Source organism: Heteronotia binoei, chromosome 7 (genome assembly GCF_032191835.1).
Source record: "Heteronotia binoei isolate CCM8104 ecotype False Entrance Well chromosome 7, APGP_CSIRO_Hbin_v1, whole genome shotgun sequence".
NCBI classification, from domain to species: Eukaryota; Metazoa; Chordata; class Lepidosauria; order Squamata; family Gekkonidae; genus Heteronotia; species Heteronotia binoei.
The window spans coordinates 112,136,597-112,156,932 of NC_083229.1; the positions used below are offsets into that span (position 1 = coordinate 112,136,597).

The 20,336-nt window shown below is 45.6% G+C and overlaps 1 protein-coding gene and 1 long non-coding RNA gene across 2 annotated transcripts in view; one reads left to right on the plus strand and one right to left on the minus strand.

The window, feature by feature from the left end:
• The window catches only part of LOC132574764 (uncharacterized), a 272,751-nt gene that overhangs the window by 114,126 nt on the left and 138,289 nt on the right, over positions 1-20,336 (minus strand). The window lies entirely within an intron of this gene.
• SMIM13 (small integral membrane protein 13) lies at positions 6,881-19,852 on the plus strand. The gene is made up of 2 exons (XM_060243000.1): positions 6,881-7,556; positions 18,013-19,852. Exons 1-2 carry the CDS (start codon positions 7,481-7,483, stop codon positions 18,204-18,206), a joined length of 270 nt encoding a protein of 89 aa, XP_060098983.1. The 5' UTR covers positions 6,881-7,480; the 3' UTR covers positions 18,207-19,852.

The window sequence follows — 20,336 nt, forward strand, 5'->3', positions numbered from 1 at the left end:
AATGATTGCCGTCACGGCACGCAGAAATGCTCTAATACTTTTCTTCAGTCTAATTCAATACAGATCGACGTGGTTGTGTTCTGTATAGAACTGGGCTGTGAGTGTCACATATGAAACCACACTTAATCCTGGAAACAATACCCCTAATTTTGTAAAGAAAACTGGGGAAAATAGCCTGAAGCATCTGTAGACAAGACAACCAATCTCGATCCTGCTTCCCACACAAACCTCTCAAGTGGCTTCTGCATTTTATAGAATCCCTTTCACGCTGCTTTCTTATTCCATACAGAAACGACAAAGATACAAGAAGCAGGACACCACAGCAGGTTAAATCTATAGACATTCTGCAACAAGAAGTGACACCAGACTGGGCTAAAATTGCCTTAATCCTTTTACTAAAGATGAAGCGGTAATTTATTTGCTTCATTTATATGCTCCCCCTTTCTCCCAAAGGTTACATCATTCTTCCCGCCTCCATTTTATCCTCAGGATGACCGGGGTGAAATTCTAGCAGGAGCTCCTTTGCATATTAGGTCACACACCCCTGATGTAGCCAATCCTCCAAAAGTTTACAAGGCTCTGTTTTGTAAGCTCTTGGAGGATTGGCTACATCAGGGGTGTGTGGCCTAATAGGCAAAGGAGCTCCTGCTAGAATTCCACCCCTCACGATGACCCTGTGAGGTTGGTAAGGCTGAGTGTGCAGAAATGCTGCACCCTGTCATCCATTCATCATACATCCTGGAGAGCTTTTTAAAAAACGTAGTGTGTTAAATGCCGTCTTCTTGCTTCTGATTTATGGCGACCCTATGAATGCATGACTTCCGAAACGCCCTTCTGTTAATAGCCTGGCTTAGTTCTGGCAAACAGAGGCCCATGACTTGGGGTTTTGTTTTGAACACTTTGTGTTTGGGCACCATCTGCTGGACAGAAACAATAATGCAGTTTCTCAGGCTTAGGCCTTTCATATGCATAAATGGGTGTAATTTGTAATTTGGAATGGTAGATGGGAATGTATTTCTCTGGTCTGGGGACAGGGGAGGAAACTCAACACAGCCAATTGAGGAAACTCTACACAGCCAATTGCCCCACTTCAAAGAAGAAGATGCTGTAAAGTCTCCCCCATGCTTGAGATGGGGCGTAATGGCAGGGTCTCTGTTAATTACTCTCAACATTCCACAACCTCCAACTTTGGCATATTTATTTCTTTCACTATGTTTTCCATGGAATTAAATCCAAACAAATGGTAACCATATAAACTAAGCTTGTTATTCCTCTTTGGTCCTTGTATCTGTTAAACACCTTCATTATTCTGTATGCTAGTTTACTGCTCACCCTCTATCTATATTCATGGTCTAGTAATTTCCATTTCATTGTATCTGAAGTGTGCGTGCACATGAAAGCTTATTCTTTGAATAAAACTTTGTTGGTCTTACAGGTGAAGAAAAGAGGCCAAACGAAGACAGAAAAGACAAATGGTGCAAAGGAAAAGAATCTTTCATGATCTTATAACCCCAACGTGTTTCGCATGCAGCTTCGTCAGGGGGAATCTACCAAAATAATACAAATATTAAAAATATATTTAATACATATTTGTAAAAGCAATTAAAACATATTAATAAAACAAAGGGCAATTTCACAGAGCACATACAGAATGCGATTAATATTAAGACAACTGAACCAGTATTAACATCTACTACGCGTTATATAATTACAAGAAATTCTTCATTTAAATTGTTTAAGCATCATGCCGACATTTCAGATTCTTTTAAGTTCTCTTCCTGATATACACTATAGAAGGGGTGCCCAGACTGTGGCTCAGGAACCACACGTGGCTTTTTCACATAACTTATGTGGCTCTCAGAGCCTCCACCGCCTTGTTGTCTGGCTTGGAGAAAGCATTTCTCTCTTTAAATCACTTCTCCAAGCCAGCCAGCAGCTTGGAGAATGCATTTAAAATTAAAGTTGCTTTCCTTCTGCTTCTCTCTCCCTCCCCATCTATTTTCTTTCCTTCCTTCCTTCCTTCCTTCCTTCCTTCCTTCCTTCCTTCCTTCCTTCCTTCCTTCCTTCCTTCCTACCTACCTACCTACCTACCTACCTACACCTGACATTCATGTGTTGTGGCTCTCAAACATCTGATGTTTATTCTGTGTGGCTCTTATGTTAACCAAGTTTGGCCACCCTTTGCACTATAGCTAAGTGAGCAGACTGGGCTTGTCTTGGCTCTTATCTTCATGAGCACCTGCCAGGAGATGTTCTCATTAAATCCATTAGGGGGCAGTGTTTTCAGGTTTAAAATCCATTCAGCTTCTTTCCTAAGTAGAATTCTAGACTTAATATAAACGTAGCTACAGCGGGAGTCTTAACTACCAATCCAGTTCTAGCTAGTATGTTCCAGAAGACACATCCATTCATGTGAAGAGCGGGAGTTCTACTTAAGCCCTAAGCCTGTTCTTAAAGAAACAGCTTCCATATTACTACATTCCCCATCTTTACATGGGTATCTCCTAACATAAGATGTCCCCAAATAAAATATCTATCGCAAGTTTGGTATCAGAGGTGATAGCATGCACCGTTCCTGCAGGGAGGAGCACTTTTCACTTCTGCATAACAAAATCAGCATATTTACATGGGGGGGGGGGGGTGTTGACTGACACACACCCCCGGGTCTCAGTGAATGTTTGTTGCAGATCTGTTGACAGTTCTGGAGGCTTTGCAGAATGAGCAGTGTCCCCAGGCATGAACTCAGTGCTCTTTGCTGCAATCAGGACTGTGCTCAGACATCAAGGTGCTGTCTTTTCCAGGGAAGAGGCCTGTGGGAGCTGGTTGTGGGAGCCCCAAATCTGTGAGGGGCATCAGTGCATGATTTTTTTTTTTCAAGTGCTTCCTGTTCCTTCTGAAGGTTGCCCTGTCAGGGGTATATGCTTTTGGTTCATTGCTTTCTTCAGTGACAGCCACTGGTACCCAGCCTTTGCTTGTTGTCATGTGGACTTCATTGCCAGCTTGGAGTCATGGTAGGGGCTTGGTTCCTCTATCACAGTAGAATTTCTGTCTCTTCAAGATAGGGTTGCCAGGTCCTGCCTTGTCGCAGGTGGGGGACTTTTGGGGGGCATTTCTGGAGGGAACAGGGATGTCTCCAATGTGATAATATAGCTAGCAAAAAATTCCTCCTCCTGCCTTCTACCGACAGAAACCTAAACTTGAAGGCTGGCAATACTGTGTGGTTGCCTAGCAACGACCACTGAGAGCATCTCTTGAAGCTACAAGTGATTGTTCTTTTATTTCAGGAGAGGGGGTTAATCCTCAGTGTGTGTGTGTGTGTGTTTAAGATTTCCTATTTTTTCTGTGACCCTCACACATTTTTTAGGATTGTAGAAATTTTTGTCTTATCTATTCATGGCCCCAATCTCTGGATTTAAGTACCCTCAGATTCAGTCATAGTAAGAATTAGATCGATCGATTATATCCAAAGTCAGTTGACTAAGCATTTGCACTCCATGGGTCCTAAACATACTTGTCTGGTGGATTTTTAAAACAGCAAAGAACAATTAGCTGATCTTGTAGGCCAATAGATCTCAGCTTCCATCCACAGCACCTTTAATAATTACGAAGAAGAGGGAACTTCATTAAAAGCAGCTGTTCTTTACACAGTATTCAAGGGCTGAGAAAAGCTATGTGGGCTGAAATTCTTTCTCCTACAGTTTGGTGTAGTGGTTAAGTGTGTGGACTCTAATCTGGGAGAACCAGGTTTGATTCTCCACTCCTCCACTTACAACTGCTGGAATGGCCTTGGGTTAGCCATAGCTATTGCAGGAGATGTCCTTGAAAGGGCAGCTGCTGTGAGAGCCCTCTCAGCCCCACCCACTTCACAGGGTGCCTGTTGTGAGGGGAGAAGATATTGGAGATTGTGAGCCACTCTGGGTCTCTGATTCAGAGAGAAGGGCGGGGTATAAATTTGCAGTGCTATTGCACGAGTTGCTGTACTAGTTCCTTGAAGATCCTTGTGCTGTGATAGCAGCTGCTCTACTACTTTTAAAAATCTGCACAGACAATCAAATCTCCAACAGCTGGTCAGAAACCCTGTTGGGCAAAAGTCTCAGCCTCCACCTGGCCCTGCCCACTTTCTAAAAGCACTTGGCAGGCATCGGTAACAGTGTTGACGGGCATCATGGTGCTCATGGAAACCACACTGGGGATCCCTGCTCTACCCACAACACCACACCTGGTGACTGGCATATATAATTCCTTCAAAGTTTCCATTGAAATGCCCTAGACTTTCCAAACAGCTCAAGAAACTCATCTAACAAGCTGTTTCTTACATAAGTGCAGTGAGACATTCCCAATGTCTTTCGGAGTGCTGCAGAAAATTTCCAACTCTGGGTTGGGAAATTTTTGGCTAGACGGAGAGGGTTCAAAGATCTGCATCCCGATTGGCTGCATAATTCAAACTGGCCAATCGGGAGGCAGTATCAGAGGATCCTAGGATCTGCCAATGGGTATGCATATTCTAGTGAAGGATCCAAAAAGGGTGCAATCACAGGGTGCTTTCCGCTTCATGGGGGCTGGGTTTCCCCTGCTCCACCTGTATATATTTCTGCATGTTCTGAGTGCTTGTATGTAGGATATAGCCACTTAATAAAGATGCTGAATCACTATGCTGGCTGAAAACAATTTGCAGGTGGAGTCTAGAGAGAGTGAGGTCTGCAAAGGGGAAAGGCCTCGGGTTTCACAGTGCCTGCCCTCAGTTTTGTGGTCTAGAGCAGGAGTGGCCAAAGTGGCTTAATGTAAGTGCTACATAGAATAAACGTCAGATGTTTGAGAGCCACAGGAGATGAACATCAGATGTTTGAGAGCTGCAAGAAGGAAGGAAGGAAAGCAGGCAGGCAATTAGATGGGGGGAGAGCGGATGAGAGAAAGCAACTTTTACTTTAAATGTATTCTTCAAGCTGCCAGCTGGCTTGGCTCGGAGGAGTGATTTAAAGAGAGAAATGCTTTTTCTAAGCTGGCCAACAGGGCAGTGAGGGCTTCAAGAGCCACACAATATGTGTGAAAGAGCCACATGCAGCTTCTCAGCCACAGTTTGGCCACCCCTGGTCTAGAGTGGCAATCCCAAGCCCCACCCCCAGAGGCCGGACTCCCTGTTGTTGTGTTTGCAGAATAGGAGATGCACTTGCACCTTTAAAGTTTTCATCTCAGGCCTGCTGTTGGAATGCATGTGTGAAAAACAGTGGGTTTTAAAGACGGCTTTGATTGTACCGTTTATTTATTTATTTTAATTTTAAAAATGCATTAAAAAAAAAAAGGATTCCTGTGCTTTACATTGCTCCTCAGAGCCTAACAGGTTTCTGAAGAAAATCCTTAACAAAATTTTAATAGTAAATCATGTTAAGAAATCATTTATTTGATATCTGATGGAAATAAATTTTTTACACACACAATTATTACAATCCTAAGGATGCTTTCTTGGGAATAAGTCCCAATGAAGAACATGAGGCACTTCTGACTAGACCTGCTTGTGCCAGCTCCAACTGTTTGCCTTTTCAACCAAATCTTGCAAAATGTGATTTATAGATCTGGGGTCATCAACAGCCAACTGTACAATTTGTGTACGATTTTTAAATGCTGTATTCTGCCATGAGGATGCAGAAACAGGCAATTACTATGATCAAGGGTATGGAATGCATCCATTACAAGAAAAGACAAGTGTTTGGAGACATTTTCTAGAATTAAAAAAAAAAATACAAGGAGAGCACAATGGAGGTTTATAAAATTAAGCCTGGTGTGGTGAAAGCAAAGAGAACTTTTTCTCCCCTTATCATCATACACCCAATTAAAGGAACGGACAGTAGATCCCGGAAAGGCACAAAAAAAGTACTTCTTTTGCAGAACGTCTTATAGAATCTTCTTAAAAGGCAGATCAAACCAATTTAACTATCAAAAGTTGTTAGTCATGAAACCTCCATGTACAGAGGCAGTGTAACTCCGGAAACCAGTTGCTGGCGGGCATCAGTAGGAGAGGCCTCCCTTTCATGTTTGTGGGCTGTTTGGAGCAAATAGTGGACCACCGTGAGAAAGATGCTTGACTACATGGCGCCTGTAGGATCGCAGGGTGTTAAAATGTTGTTATGACCTATGCTTGCAAAAATCTCAGTTTTTCATAGGCAAATAAACCTGGCTTAATTAACGGATTTCTAAGCTGCGTTAACAAAACTTAATGCATTCCTGTGGCCACCCGGAAGAAATCACTCCACTCCTTTTGGACTCATTTTTGCCTTTCTTCTTTGGCAGGGCCTTGTTTAAATGCTTTTAAAAGCCTAAACTAGGGATGGCCAAACTGTGGCTCTTTCACACGTATTGTGTGGTTCTTGAAGCCCCTACCAGCCCATCAGCCAGTTTGCAGAAGACATTTCTCTTTTTAAATCACTTCTTCAAGCCAAGGCAGACAGTAGCTTGGAGAATGCATTTAAAGTTGCCTGCCTTCCTTCCTTCCTCTGATGCTTATTCAGTGAGCCTCTTATGTTAAACAAGTTTGGCCACCCTTGGCCTAAACCGAACATACTTTGAAGTCACCTTCAGTACTATAGTCATCTTTTCATGCGAAAGAGGGAGATATGTTAAAAAGAGACGCCTAGTTCTGATTCTGAAAGCCGGAAACGCCCCGCGAAGTGATTTTGGGAATTGCAGCACTGATTTCAGAACAGCCCCAACCACCCTCCTCCTCTTCCCCGTCCTCTCCTCCAGGAATGTCACCAACGTTGGTCTGCTTGTTAAAGGGCACGACGGGAACTGGAGTTCCTCATCATACCCGCGCCCGGCAAAGGCTGCGACCGTTTTCCCGCAGCAAAACTACATTTCCCGTCACGTCTTTCGCTAGCACGAAGTCGACGACTCAAGCCATGTCCGGGTGACGGGAGGCTAAGCTCTTCCCCTCCTCCGCCCCCCCCCCTTTCTTGCGGCTGGTTCGCGCGGCCGTGCTGTCCGCGAAGGGGGAGGAACCACTTCATTGCTTGAGGAGGGGGGAGCCTCGGCTTCTCCGCCTCGTGCGCGGGGAGTTCTGGAGCTGCCCGTTCCCGGGCGCAGCGCTGGGATGGGCTCATGCGGGGCTACCCCGCATGCCGCCCCAGCCGCCGCTTGCTTTCCCCTGGTTCCTCTCTCCAAGCCCCGCCGCTCCTTTATTTCCCTCGATCCTTTTCTGTTTTAACCCTCTGAGCTCCCCCGTCCCTTCAATTCTTTCCCTTTGGAACTCCTTGCCTCTTGATTGCTTGCTCGAAGCCTTTGGAAAGGAAGGGGAACAGCGTCTCTAGCAAGACTTGGTGTGCAATCTCTCCCATTCTCCCGCGACGCTTGAACCCCTTCTGCTTTATTGCAGTTTTTTTTAAAAAAAGGGATAAGGGATGCTGCTGACGCCTTGCTCTTCCTCCTCTTCGCGGATCATTCAATGCAACGGTGAAGACCCCAAGAGTCCCGGCTTCTGACTGCGAAAATGTGGCAAAGCATCGGCTTGACCTTGCTGGTGATCGTGGCCACGCTGCTTTGCGTCCTGCTCTTTATGCTTTGCGGTAAGTGCGGCCGGCTCCAGGGCCGGAGATTGCGTGTGCACATCGCGGGCTTTCATTACCCCACTCCCCGCAAGATCACACTCCCATCTTTCACCTCTTCTGCTCGCCTGAATTATTTTGAAGCTTTCAAAACAAAACCCTTGGGAAGTTCTTTTGGTTTTTTTTTGTTGTTGGAGGCATGTTTATGCATGCCGCTTAGATTTCTAAGCTGTGCGGTGGTGCTAAGGACGAATACTCAGACCAGACATCCATCAATCAGTGGAGAGGTTTTAAACTTGTTGCTTTAAAAGTCACTTGGGTGGAAATGGCTATACGGAAGATTGTATTCACGGGAACGTGCTTTGCGGGGCGAGGAAGTGGGTCGGGGGGGGGGGAGGGATCGGGTTAAATTCCACTCCCCAACCCCACCCCCATCTTGAAAATCCAAGCAATTATTTATGTGCAGCTACAAGCACACACAGGAAGGCTGATAACCAAAAGGGTTTCTTTAGCTAGGCAAAATTAATAACTAATATATTGTTTCCCAAGTGGCTTTCACTTTGCATATGCAAAAAAAGTTAATGCTGGGGGTTGTGAGGATTGGAAGATTATGCCGCTTTCCCCCTAGGTTGCCTGTGGAGTCATGAAAGGGAAAGAGGCTGTGCAGTGCCTTCAGTTGCTTATCTTGGTTTCTCTTCAAAGGACCAAGGGCAAGAAGCCGATAAGAGCTGTTGTGGTTCTGAGGGTACTCGTTAGAACAGCGGTGTCAAACTCATTTCTTGCAAGGGCCAGATCTGACATAAATGTGACTTCGTTGGGCCAGGCCACGCGTGTCGTAAAATGTAGTGCCAGGCAATACTCCCTCTAAGCTGTGAAGTCTTGTGAGCAAAAATTTTACTTTGTGAGCTACTGCATAAATTAGCTTACTCTTGGGCCAATTTTTCCTGAGCTAAAACAAAAATGTGTGAGCCGGGACTAAAAAATGAATTAGCTCACACTAACTCAGCTTAGAGGGGACACTGGTGCCAGGTACTGGAGATATAAAGCTTTATAAAGAACAGCAGCTGGTAAACTCGAAGCCTGTGTCGATGGGTGCAGAGGAAAAACCACATCGGTGGACTGGAGAGCCAGTGGTGCAGCGCTGGGCAGATGCTCTTGCGCGGCCTGGAGGGAGCAAACGCCTTCCCCACCCTGCTTCTACCACCAATACTGTGAGCCCAGGCCCCAGGATAAAAACATGAAGGGGCTGGGTGTTGCAAGCTCTCCACTGCCCCTGAACTGCCATAGAAGGGAACTCAGGTCCAAGGCCACTTGCATGGTCGAACCCAGGCCAGGCAAAGCCCAGCAAACTGGAGCTGCCCGTGTGGCATTGGCCACCTCTGACCAAGGCCACTAGGCGGCCCATGGCAGGGGTGCCTCCTTCGTTGATTCTGTGCTTGAGACCAACATCTGTAAGGAACGGAAGCGAATCCTGCCTTGCTCGTAAATGTCAGGGGTGACCCATGGTTATTTAGGTAACATTTTGGGTTGGGCTGAAGACAGATGAGCGTTAAAAACATTCTTGGGGGCGGCATCCTCGCCCAAGAGGCTTGTGTCCTCGTCTCTTGTTGGCTCGCAGTTATCCCTGATCAAACAAGTTTTGCAGTTTTCTCAATGCTGCAAATCCTGTTCGACTCGGCTGAATGATGGGATGTGCACACAACTCTGTGAACACCACTGTCATAACAGTGTCACCATTCATTGTGTTATTTTTCTCAGCCTTCCCAGTCTCCTCTGGTTGGCTTATGAGCTTAGGATAAGGTGGTATGGTTTTCAGTACGTGGGTCGGGACCGTCACTTGCTGGGTCACAAGCCCCTTCGGACTGCTGGTGTTTGCTGATTCGTTTCTAGAAGGACCTGCTACAAGTGCACACGGATTAGACATCAAAGGTGCTGTACCCCCACCCGGTACATTTAATGCACATGGAAAGCATGACAAACTCACTGAGTGGTGGAGAGTATCCCTCCATGGTTCTGACCTTTGACTTGTGCCTTGCTATGGGGCACATCCTAGTGTTCAGTTTGGGAGCCTGGTACCTCAGCCTCTTTGGCCTGCTGGTCATGGCCCCACTGATGTCCTGGTCTCATTGATGGACCTCCTGATGGCACCTGGGTTTTTTCGGCCTCTGTGTGACACAGAGTGTTGGACTGGATGGGCCATTGGCCTGATCCGACATGGCTTCTCTTATGTTCTTCTGTGACACAGAGTGTTGGACTGGATGGGCCATTGGCCTGATCCAACATGGCTTCTCTTATGTTCTTCTGTGACACAGAGTGTTGGACTGGATGGGCCATTGGCCTGATCCAACATGGCTTCTCTTATGTTCTTACGGCCCTGGCCTTGACACTGCTGAGGTCTCTCCTCTTCCTGTCACGTGACTCTGCATATTGATAATCATGTCCTGCAGCTCAGTAGGCCCGGCCACCTACAGGGTTAAAATTAGTTCCTGAGTTTGAAGAGTTCAGACCCCAGTGAGGTTTCCTTGGCATTAATGGTGGTGCCGGTGCTGGAGGGTTAAGACTCATAAGGTACGCTTTGACTTTTTAATGGATGTCTCTGTTGGCCACAAAGAAGGCTCCATCTAGAGTTGATAGCTCTGGGTTGGGAAACAACTTGAGATTTTGGGGGTGGAGACCGAGGAGGGGAGGGTTTGGGGAGAGGAGGGACTCCAGTGGAGCATAATACCATCGAGTCCACCTTCCAGAGCAGCAATTTTCTCCAGGTGAACTGATCTCTGTTGCTGGGTGATCTCCAGCCACCATCCTAGCTACACCTGATAGGTTACTGTACTAAGTGGATGTGGCCTTTTGGGAGCTGTTGCTCCAAACAGTTTGGTGTGGTGGTTAAGTGCACAGACTCTTATCTGGTAGAACCGTGTTTGATTCCCCACTCCTCCAGTTGCAGCTGCCGAAATGGCCTTGGGTCAGCCATAGCTCTCACAAGAGTTGTCCTTGAAAGGGCAGTTACTGCAAGAGCTCACTCAGCCCCAGCCACCTCACAGGGTGTCTGTTGTGGAGGGAAGGTAAAGGAGATTGTAACCGTTCTGAGATTCAGAATATAGGGCGGGATATAAATCCAATATAATCTTCTTCTTCTTCAGACAATCTCAACATACGCGTCCTCCGCTGCTCAGCAAGCTTCCAGGAGAGACATTCTCCAAACTTCCTGAGAGATGAACGGGGCTGTGATCACACACACTAAATAATGCACTTTCAACCCACTTTCAGTGCACTTTCCAACCAAATTTCTCAAGTTCACACAGTAAAATCCAGTTGTAAAGTGCACTGAAAGTGGATTGAAAGTGCATTATTTAGCGTGTGTGATCACAGCCATGCTATGAAAGTTGTCATAGTGCTCAGCTTTGTTCTATTTTCCTGTTGTTTCAAAGCTTTTATTTCTTTGGCTGGTTTAAGAGAGTGTTGACACACCTGTTCTCATTCTGCTGGCTGCTGTAGCATCCCTCACCCATGCTCCCTCCCTTTCCTCTGCTGCATATGCAGAAAAGCACAGTGCTCATTCATTGCACCTGTGGCCTGGAAAAACCCTCCCCCCCCCCACCGCCCTTCATTGTTCCTTTCTCAGCCCAGCCATACATCAGGGACGCATTACAATGGTGGCTCTGAACAAGGGGAAGTGCTCTTTAGAGAGCTAAAGGGGGTACATGCACGTACAGAACTTGGTTCTGCCATTTTGAAGGGGGAACTTAGCTCCGTTCCTTTCGCTGTAGTGGCTGTGGGGCCTCCCTGCTCTCATGTGCAGAAAAGCGCTGGTGTGGGCATGGGCCTGGTATGGAATTGGGAGAAAAGAATGGGATGAGTGAGCCGGTTCCTATCCTGCCACCCAGAAGTAGGTATGAAGGTTCCGTCAAGACCAACAGCCAGGGGATCTTCAACACTGAAACCCAAACAGTCTTCAGGTCGGAAGACCGAGCCAGCTTCCTCCTAATGCCGCACACCGAGTTCAGACAACTGAAGCTGGTGCTCTCAGGGCAGAAGAGGGAGATAGAGCTCTTATAGCCATAAGACCGCCCCAACCCTTGAGCTTGTTTTGAAGTTCCACTGAGAATCTAGGAGGGCACAGGATGGACCAACGTAACACTATCTCTGTCAGGGGTGGCCAAACTTGCTTAACGTAAGAGCCACAAGGAGCAAATGTCAGATGTTGAAGAACCACGAGACAGGGAGAGAGGAAGGGCGGAAAGCAAATGGATGTGGGGAGGAAAAGGTGGAAATAAAGCAACTTTAAATGCATTCTCTAAGCCAGGGGTGGCCAACGGTAGCTCTCCAGATGTTTTTTGCCTACAACTCCCATTAGCCCCAGCCATTGGCCATGCTGGCTGGGACTGATGGGAGTTGTAGGCAAAAAGAACATCTGGAGAGCTACCGTTGGCCACCCCTGCTCTAAGCAGTCAACTGGTTTGGCTTGGAGAAGGGATTTAAAGAGAGAAATGCCTTCTCCAAACCAGCTGACAGGGCAGTGGGGGCTTGGAGAGCCACACAATATGTGTGAAAGGGCCACAAGTTGCTCCCAAGCCACAGTTTGGGCACCCCTGATCTATGTCATCCATCCAGGTCTTTGTAATACAAGCCAAGGTGGCCTCCTCATCCAGGGCTACATCCTGGGTTGCTCTTGTTTCTCTATATACTTACCTGGCATTAAGCAAGCAACAAACACCCTGCCGCCAGCTCAATAACAGTGCATAACATCCAGGGTGTTCTTAGTTGGGAGTCTGTTCAGAAGACCATAAGTGACTGCTCTTTTTGCCTGATCTGGCTTGAACTTCTCCCACCACCAACCCTTCTTCTACTTGTCACTCTGCAGGGTTCCATACCTCTCTCCCAGGCACAAGTAGCAAATGAAAGAGCAAACAGAACAGCAACAATAGCCCCAGAACCCAAAGAACCCAGCATTATCACCCCAAAATGGAAGTTGGCGTTCCATTATGGAATCTTTTGGGAGGTGGGTGGGTAATTTACTGAATTACCTGGGCCTAGAAGAGGTCAGGGAAGTACCTCCTCCTCCTAAGCCGAGTTAGCGTGAGCTAGCTCACAGATTTTTAGCCTCCAGCTCACACATTTTTGTCTTAGCTCAGGAAGGATGACCCCAGAGCACAGTAATTCATGCAGTAGCTCACAACTTTAATGCCTGTAGCTCACATAGTAGAATTTTTGTTCATGAGATTCTGCAGCTTAGAGGGAGCACTGCTGGGGACATGGGATTTGGGGAGGGGAAAGGCCTCAGTGGGGTACAGTGGCATATTCTGCCCTCCAGAGCAGGCATTTTTTCCAGGGGGACTGATCTCTGTAATCTGGAAATGAATTGTAATAGTGGGAGGTCTCCAGGCCCTACCTGGAGGTTGGCAATCCTAGTATTGAGCCTTGGGCACCTCATTGTCCCTCCCTTCTTCCTTATTGAGCCCCGTGGCGCAGAGTGTCAAAGCTGCAGTACTGCAGACCTAAGCTCTGCTCACGACCTGAGTTCGATTCCTGGTGGAAGTTGGGTTTTCAGGTAGCTGGCTTGAGGTTGACTCAGCCTTCCATCCTTCTGAGGTCAGTAAAATGAGTACCCAGCTTGCCGGGGGCAGGGGAAAGTGTAGATGACTGGGGAAGGCAATGGCAAACCACCCCATAAAAATGTTGTGAAAGCAACGTCACCCCAGAGTCTGAAACGATTGGTGCTTGCACAGGGGACCTTTCCTTTCCTCTTCCTTATTGGTAAGTGTGACAAGGAAAGGGCCTGGTGGGCTTCAGCTTGAGGACAGTGGTGGACCCACATTTTTGGGGCCCTGAAGCTTGAACTGTTACAGGGGCCCCTTCTCAACCAGCAGCAATCCCCCAAGAAAACTTTGAAATCTGACCAATCACAGGGGCATTTTGAGGTCATATGAAGTGGGTATTAGAGCATATTCTAAGGTCAATATTAAGTACTTCAAACCATTGGTTTGTGATTCTGTCAGTAAAATAATCTTATTTTAATAAAAGCTTTTAAAAAAAAATCCATCCATTTTGTTGAAAAATTCACTCTTTTTTTTTTAGAAAAAAAGTTGCTTCAGGGCCCCTCCAGGATTAGAGGCCCTGAAGCTTAAGCTTCATTAGTTTCATAGTAGATCCGCCCCTGAATGAGGATGTGGACAATAATGAGGTCAAAGCATTTGGCTTAGTAAAACCACCCTGAGGCTTGCATGGCCTCATCATGTTTATGTTCCGATACCCACGTATGTGATGCAATGAGAGATATTGCATCACAGAACAAGATCTACAGATTTACAGCATTTGCGTTACTGTGTTTGGTTTCAGTGTTGTCATTCATAAAGATTCTCAGATGAATAATGAGAGAAACCTACTTATCTCAGTCTGGAATGGATTAACTCTTTCAGTCTCTCCAGGATTGTTACTCAAAATGACCCAGTCTCAATGTTGGGAAAATTAGCTATGAGACAGGGGAAGCCAAGGGGATACAGAGATCGCACACCTTTGTATACAGAGGTCAAGCTCAGTAAGAAGGCTCCAGATTTAAAAGGATTTAAAGAATTTTATTAAAGTTACACTTAAACAATCACAGTATACACACGATCAAGGAATAAGAACATAAGGAGTGAAAAATAGAGACGTTTAGGAGCAGTTATAGGATAATACTACTTTTCCAGATGTGCAGATGTTCATGTAGAAGGGAGTGAACAGCCAGTGTGTCATGCTAAGAAGAAGACCCAAAGAGAGACTTTGGGGGTGTCATCTATCTAGGCGTCCTCAGATTGCATACCAGGGTGTGGTTTGCTCTCAGCTTTTATAGGATTTTGAAGGGTGGTCTCCTCTCCTGGAATGTAATGGGTTTAATGATCGTTGACGGACTTTTCCAGAGCAAATTGAATAGATTCCCAGTGGGAATGGGTTCCTGATGGATATCAGGAAAGATCATAATGGTTTAACATCTGGATTAATTTTACCTCGGTACTCTGAGGGATGAGACAGGGAGGATGGGTTGTGTCCTACAAGAGCTATGGCTGACCCAAGGCCATTCCAGCAGGTGCAAGTGGAGGAGTGGGGAATCAAACCTGGTTCTCCCAGATAAGAGTCCACACACTTAACCACTACACCAAACTGGCTCTCAACATAGCTATCACACAAAGGGAGCTGGGTGGGGTTCTGGAGACAGGAAAAGTTTAGCCAGATGTTGCTATCCAGCTTTGAGAATGCAGATACGTTACCTGATAGAACTCATTGTCACTATCATTCCATTGCTGGGTGTGTATGTGGGGGCGGGGGGGAGGGGGAAGCGACTGGAAATAGCCCTCAAGGATGCCTTTTGTCACCTTCGACAGAAATCCTTTGTGTGGAGCCCTGGCTGACTCTTTGGCTCAGGCTGAAAGTGTTCTCACTTGGCCTTTCTTTTGAGATCTCTGTTTCAGGTCAATAGTGATGATAATTTTTTTTTTTGCCATAGAAAGCAAACAGCCTCCTAGGGATGGTCTTTTCTTCAGTGTGTTAAACAGAAGGGGCTGTGGCTGAATGGAAGAGCCTTTGCTTAGCATGCAGAAAGTTCCAGATTCAGTCCCTGGCATCTTCAGTTGAAAGGATCAGGCAGGAGGTGATGCCAGATGTGAAAGACCTCAGGATGTGAAAGACCTCAGCCTGAGACACTGGAGAGCGGCTGCCAGTCTGCGTAGATAATACTTATTATCTCGATGGTCTGATTCAGTACAGGGCAACTTTGCAAACACGCATGTGCGTGATTGAAGAGTTACTTTTGTGACTCTTGCAGATGTAAAAATGAGATTTGGGGCTTGATTGTAAAGCCAACCTACAAATCATGTCAGGAGGACTACATTCTTTAGCAACGTAATCCAAGATTTAAGTTATGATAAGTTGCCTGGCATCCTCTGTGGTGCATGATCTCCCTAAATGCTCTTGGCCCTCTTGTCTTATGTGGCCTGATTCCACTCCAGTTTGGGTTCTCAGCAGTAGTCCCTCTAAGCTGTGGAGTCTTGTGAGCAAAAATTCTACTTTGTGAGCGACTGGCATGAAAGTAGTGAGCTACTGCACAAATTGGTTGGCTCTGGGGCCATCCTTCCTGAGCTAAGAGAAAAATGCATGAGCCAGAGGCTAAAAACTGTGAGCTAGCTCACACTAACTCAGCTTAGAGGGAACACTTAGAGGGTATGTCCCGCAGAATTAAACGGTACGAGGTTTTCCTAGACTGTACCATTGCAAATTGAGGAAATCAAATGGGTTGAATATTCTCAATTTTTTAAAAAAATAATGCATGTACAGAATTGGGATGTCAGGAAAAAAAGTGTGATTGTACCATTTTTATATAAGCAGGGCATTTATTTTGATGGCAAAGTGTTGAAAAATGCAATGCAAAAATGCAGAATGTTCAAAAATGCAACCCCTCCTGCATGCTGAGATGGGTACTGTCTGGGACAGGGGTGGCCAAACTTGTTTAATGTAAGCGCCACATAGAATAAACATGAGACGTTTGAGAGCTGCAAGACATGAATGTCAGATGTTTGAAAGCCAGAAGGAAGGAGGGAGGGAAAGAAGGCAGGCAGGCAAATAGATGGGGGGATGGAGGGAGAAGTGAAAAGAAAGCAACTTTAACTTTAAATGCATTCTCCAAGCTGCCGGCTGGCTTGGGTTGGAGAAGTGATTTAAAGAGACAGCCTTCTCCAAGCCGGCCAATGGGGTGGTGGAGGCTTCAAGAGCCACACAATATGTGTGAAAGAGCCACATGTGACTTCTGAGTCACAGTTTGGCCACTCCTGGTCTGGGACAAAATTCTTGCTCCCTCTATTCTGCTGAACATACATACTCGCCTTACGTTTCCATGGGAAGGATGATGCCCCAATAGCAAGGGGTCATGGTTCCTGTTCTACTTACACAGTGTTGTGCAATGTGTTGGAGGAATATTAGAATTAACTGTTGCCTGCTAAGTGTTTAGTACAAGATGACCTACAGCAGGGGTCCCCGACCTGGGGCGTATTTGGAATTCTCACATAGCAACAAAATGGCTGCTGCAGGAAATGGAGCCAGCCATAGAAGGTTCACTTCAGGAACAGAGTTCAGATCCTTGTGCCGTGGTGGTAGCTGTTGCCTAAGCAACATTTTTTTAAAATTACCAAACCAATCAAATCTCCAGTAGTTAATCAGAGGTCTTGCTGGACAAAAGCCCTGCATGGCCTCACCCACTTCCTAAAAACACCAAGGGCTCTACACTGGGGTTCCCTGGCCTGGAGAACCCCTAAAGTAGGCACTATTGGGAACGAACTGGGGTTGTGTAAGACTAAATGTAGAGTTCCATTTCTTTTTCCCCTCATCCCTCCGCCACCCCTATCACTCAACATCCTACCTTCCAGACTTGCTTCTGCCATGATTTATATGCCTTTGTATGCAGAGATTAGGTATCTGAATTCTTCCATTGCCAAGAACTGTTTTCATAGAAAGCAGCGGTTTGTGTCCCTGAAGGCATCGAGCAGCTGTGGTACAACACACCTGTTCTTTTAAAGAGTCAAGCCTTTTCATTCTGCCAATCATAAATAACATGCTAGATCTTAAATCTTGCATTGAGTTGTGTGGGGGGGGGCAGATACTTTAATCTGTCCATTAAATCATTCAACGCTTTGAACATTTTGCTAGCGTCTTGTATGGATGTGATATCTGTTTTCCCCAGACAGTGATCTGTTACATGGATCTTAAACGCCGCAAGTGGCAGATGAAGATTGTAAAACTGCACAAATTGACAGAATTGTTCGGCTGGCAGGTGTTGAAGTATCCAAGTTACTTAACCACTAGCCTTTCAACTTTGCTCACTTGTACTTCCAACAGGGCTGGCCTTTGTGGCAAATGTTGCTGAATTTGTGTGTGCTTTTAAATATACCAGGCAGATTCATATGTATTTTAAATTCATTTCAGAGCAGCATGAAGGGTTAAAGGGGTTCTGATGATCTGCTAATAGGTGCTAGGCAAGATACAGACACTTTTTGGGATGGCTCCTTCTGCAAAAACCATGTTGTTCTCTGTTGCTGGGCCATTTTCTGCTTAATGTCTATCTGGCTGCGATCACACACCCTAAATAATGCACATTCAATGCACTTTCCAACGGGATTTTACTGTGTGAACTTGCAAAATCCAGTTGGAAAGTACGGTACATGGAAAGTGGATTGAAAGTGCATTATTTACTATGTGTGATCACAGCCTCTGTGTCTTGTTTTTATCCTCACTTTCTTCTCTTGTTCCATGACAGGTGTTGTAAGGTCAGCTACCTAACAGTGCCTTCCCCCCCCCCCCCGGACTATTGCTTTGAGGTTGTCTTGGTCTTCATCTTGTGTGTGTTTCTAATTGTGGCCCAGTCTCTTCTAGTGGAAAGCTGAAAATGTAGTACATTTATATTCACAAATAACATTTATATCCACAAATAACATTTTTTTTGTACCTTTCCTAGGTTGGTATGTGGTCTGGCAGCTGTTCTTATCCAAATTCAAGTTCTTGCGGGAACTGATAGGAGACACAGGATCCCAACAGGGCGACAATGAAATTACAGAGCCGGAAAGCGAACGGGATGGGTCATCCCTTCTACAGAGGAGCAGGCAGAAGCCGACGCGGCAGCGAAAGGCACCCACCGAAGAAACAACTTAAAATGACTCCTGGGACTGTTGGACAATTCTCAAGTGACTGGCAAACACTGGCGCAGCTTGGGTTGGTTCTGGTGATATACAAATGAAGAGACTGAAAACCATTCCTTTAAAACTCTAGGAATTTAGTTGTATGCTGGTTTAGTCAAGATTTGAGTCGAAAGTCAGGTGGTACTTAAAAAACAAAGGAACTACTAGAAGGGAGGGAGTTCCTTCATGTTCTGGGGTGGAGTTGGTAGCTGCTGTAACCTTTCCCGGATGACTTACCAGGCCTCACGCTTTGCACCCAAGAGAATGTGATGAAGTTTTGAAGATGGAAATGGCCTCTGTCTGCTTTTACAGGACTGAAGCTACTTGCAGGTAGACCTTAGCGTAATTCGTTTAGAAGCTTGTATGGAAAGAGATGTATTCCTCCAGTCTTATCCGTGGACGCAAGGATCTTCTTTGTCGGAGAATGGCTTTAAAAAAGGGTACCCCCCAAAGAAAACCAATATTTAGGCTGACATAGAAGGTTTGATGACTGACTTAATTGGGTACCAAGAGTTGGTATTTTAGTTTCAATGCATGCCAGTTTTCAGGGTTTCTGTTTTTTAAACCAGTGTGGGTTGTCTGTGTGAGTGTGCGTGCGCATTCCACCAACACCTTTTGTTTTGCCTACTGGAGAGGAGAAAAACGTCTGTTACAGGACCTGATAACAGTGATACTTTTAAAGGCATTAAACATGTGACGAGGTGGCTTTAAAATGATTTTTTTTTTTTGCATCCTTTGCACCAAGAATTAAGGGAAGATAGTTACAGATGTCCAACAAAATTCTGGGGGGGAGGCGACCTTTCAGGATGGCCTCACCAATGACGCAGCTGAGACCTTCGTAGCTGGTGTTCCTGGTTGAACTTGCAATTTATCGAATGCTTCTTCTTTGCCTTCCGGTGAACATCAAGCGCGGCTGACAGCAGCTTCAGACTGGCTTGGAAACTGCAATGGAAGATGCTGATACTGACTTCAAACTGGGGATGCTTCATCAACAGTCACGATGCTGGGACAAAGCATGCTTCGCTTCTTGAAACCGCAGGATGCATCAGCACCCTGCTTTCCAGTTCTGCCCAGCAAAGGACTACAGCTCAGTGTCTTAATGCTTCATAGCAGCTAAAAGTGAATCCTCATGAATGACAAGTGCTTTTTAGACTAGCTCTCTTGAACCGCAGTTTTGTGTCTCGCAGCCAGGTATAGGGCCACTTTCCCCCCCTAATCTGTGGATGGTTTGGAACATCTGAAACATGTCTTAGGAATGGAAGATGACAGTATTCACATCTATAAGTAGCTCATTATTTTTTTTCACGAAGTTTTAGGCATTTGGATCGACATCCCTGATGGTTTCTTTTAAAGTATCTTCTTTGTTCTGTGTCTTAATTAATGTCTGTTGGAACACTCAGTAAAGGTGGCGGCACTGTTTCACACACGGCACGATTTTACACATTGCGTTTGTAGATGCGTTGCTGGGTCTCTGTGTGAGAAGTGGGTTGTAGCCTCTAAATATGAATGTTTTGCTGATTTAAAACCATAGGGTAAGATTTCTGTGACCGGTTTCTTGCAGGTGGAGATGGTGGTAGAAAGAAATGGCTTAAATTAAACGATATCAGATGTTTTCAGATGGATCAGCCTCATTTATGCTTCCCTGTTCCCCTCATAAGTGTTTGCATTATAGGTTGCATCTAATGGCCGTCCAGTTAAGGTCAGCCATTTTGTGCAATTTGAAGTTCCTTTTGGCGCAATGAAAAGCTCTCTCCCATGTTGATTTTTGAGGAGCTAATCCCCTTTCTGAGTGCTATGATTTTTTTTTCTCCTTAATCGTTACACAGAAAAGGTTTTAATTTTTTTTTAAAAAAATTAACTTTAAAGGTGAAAAGGGGTTTCATGCAGCTATCTGCACACATCTGTTGTGGCTTGGAGAAATGTCCATACTAGATTACCCCCCTCAATTATAAAACTGCTATTAATTGTCTCTTTCCTTTGAACTCAAAGCCAGTTTTGAAAGCAGACCTGAACAATACAACAGAAGTGTAATGAGGTAATGTTCAAAGCAGCATAGTGACTCGGTATTCAGTTAATGAGGACTGAAGGGAAAACCAAACGGCCC

Coding starts and splice junctions, on each gene's coding strand:
- SMIM13 (XM_060243000.1), top strand. CDS start 7,481: ATGTGGCAAAGCATCGGCTTGACCTTGCTGGTGATCGTGGCCACGCTG. Junction 7,557..18,012: donor CCTGCTCTTTATGCTTTGCG/GTAAGTGCGGCC, acceptor TACCTTTCCTAG/GTTGGTATGTGGTCTGGCAG.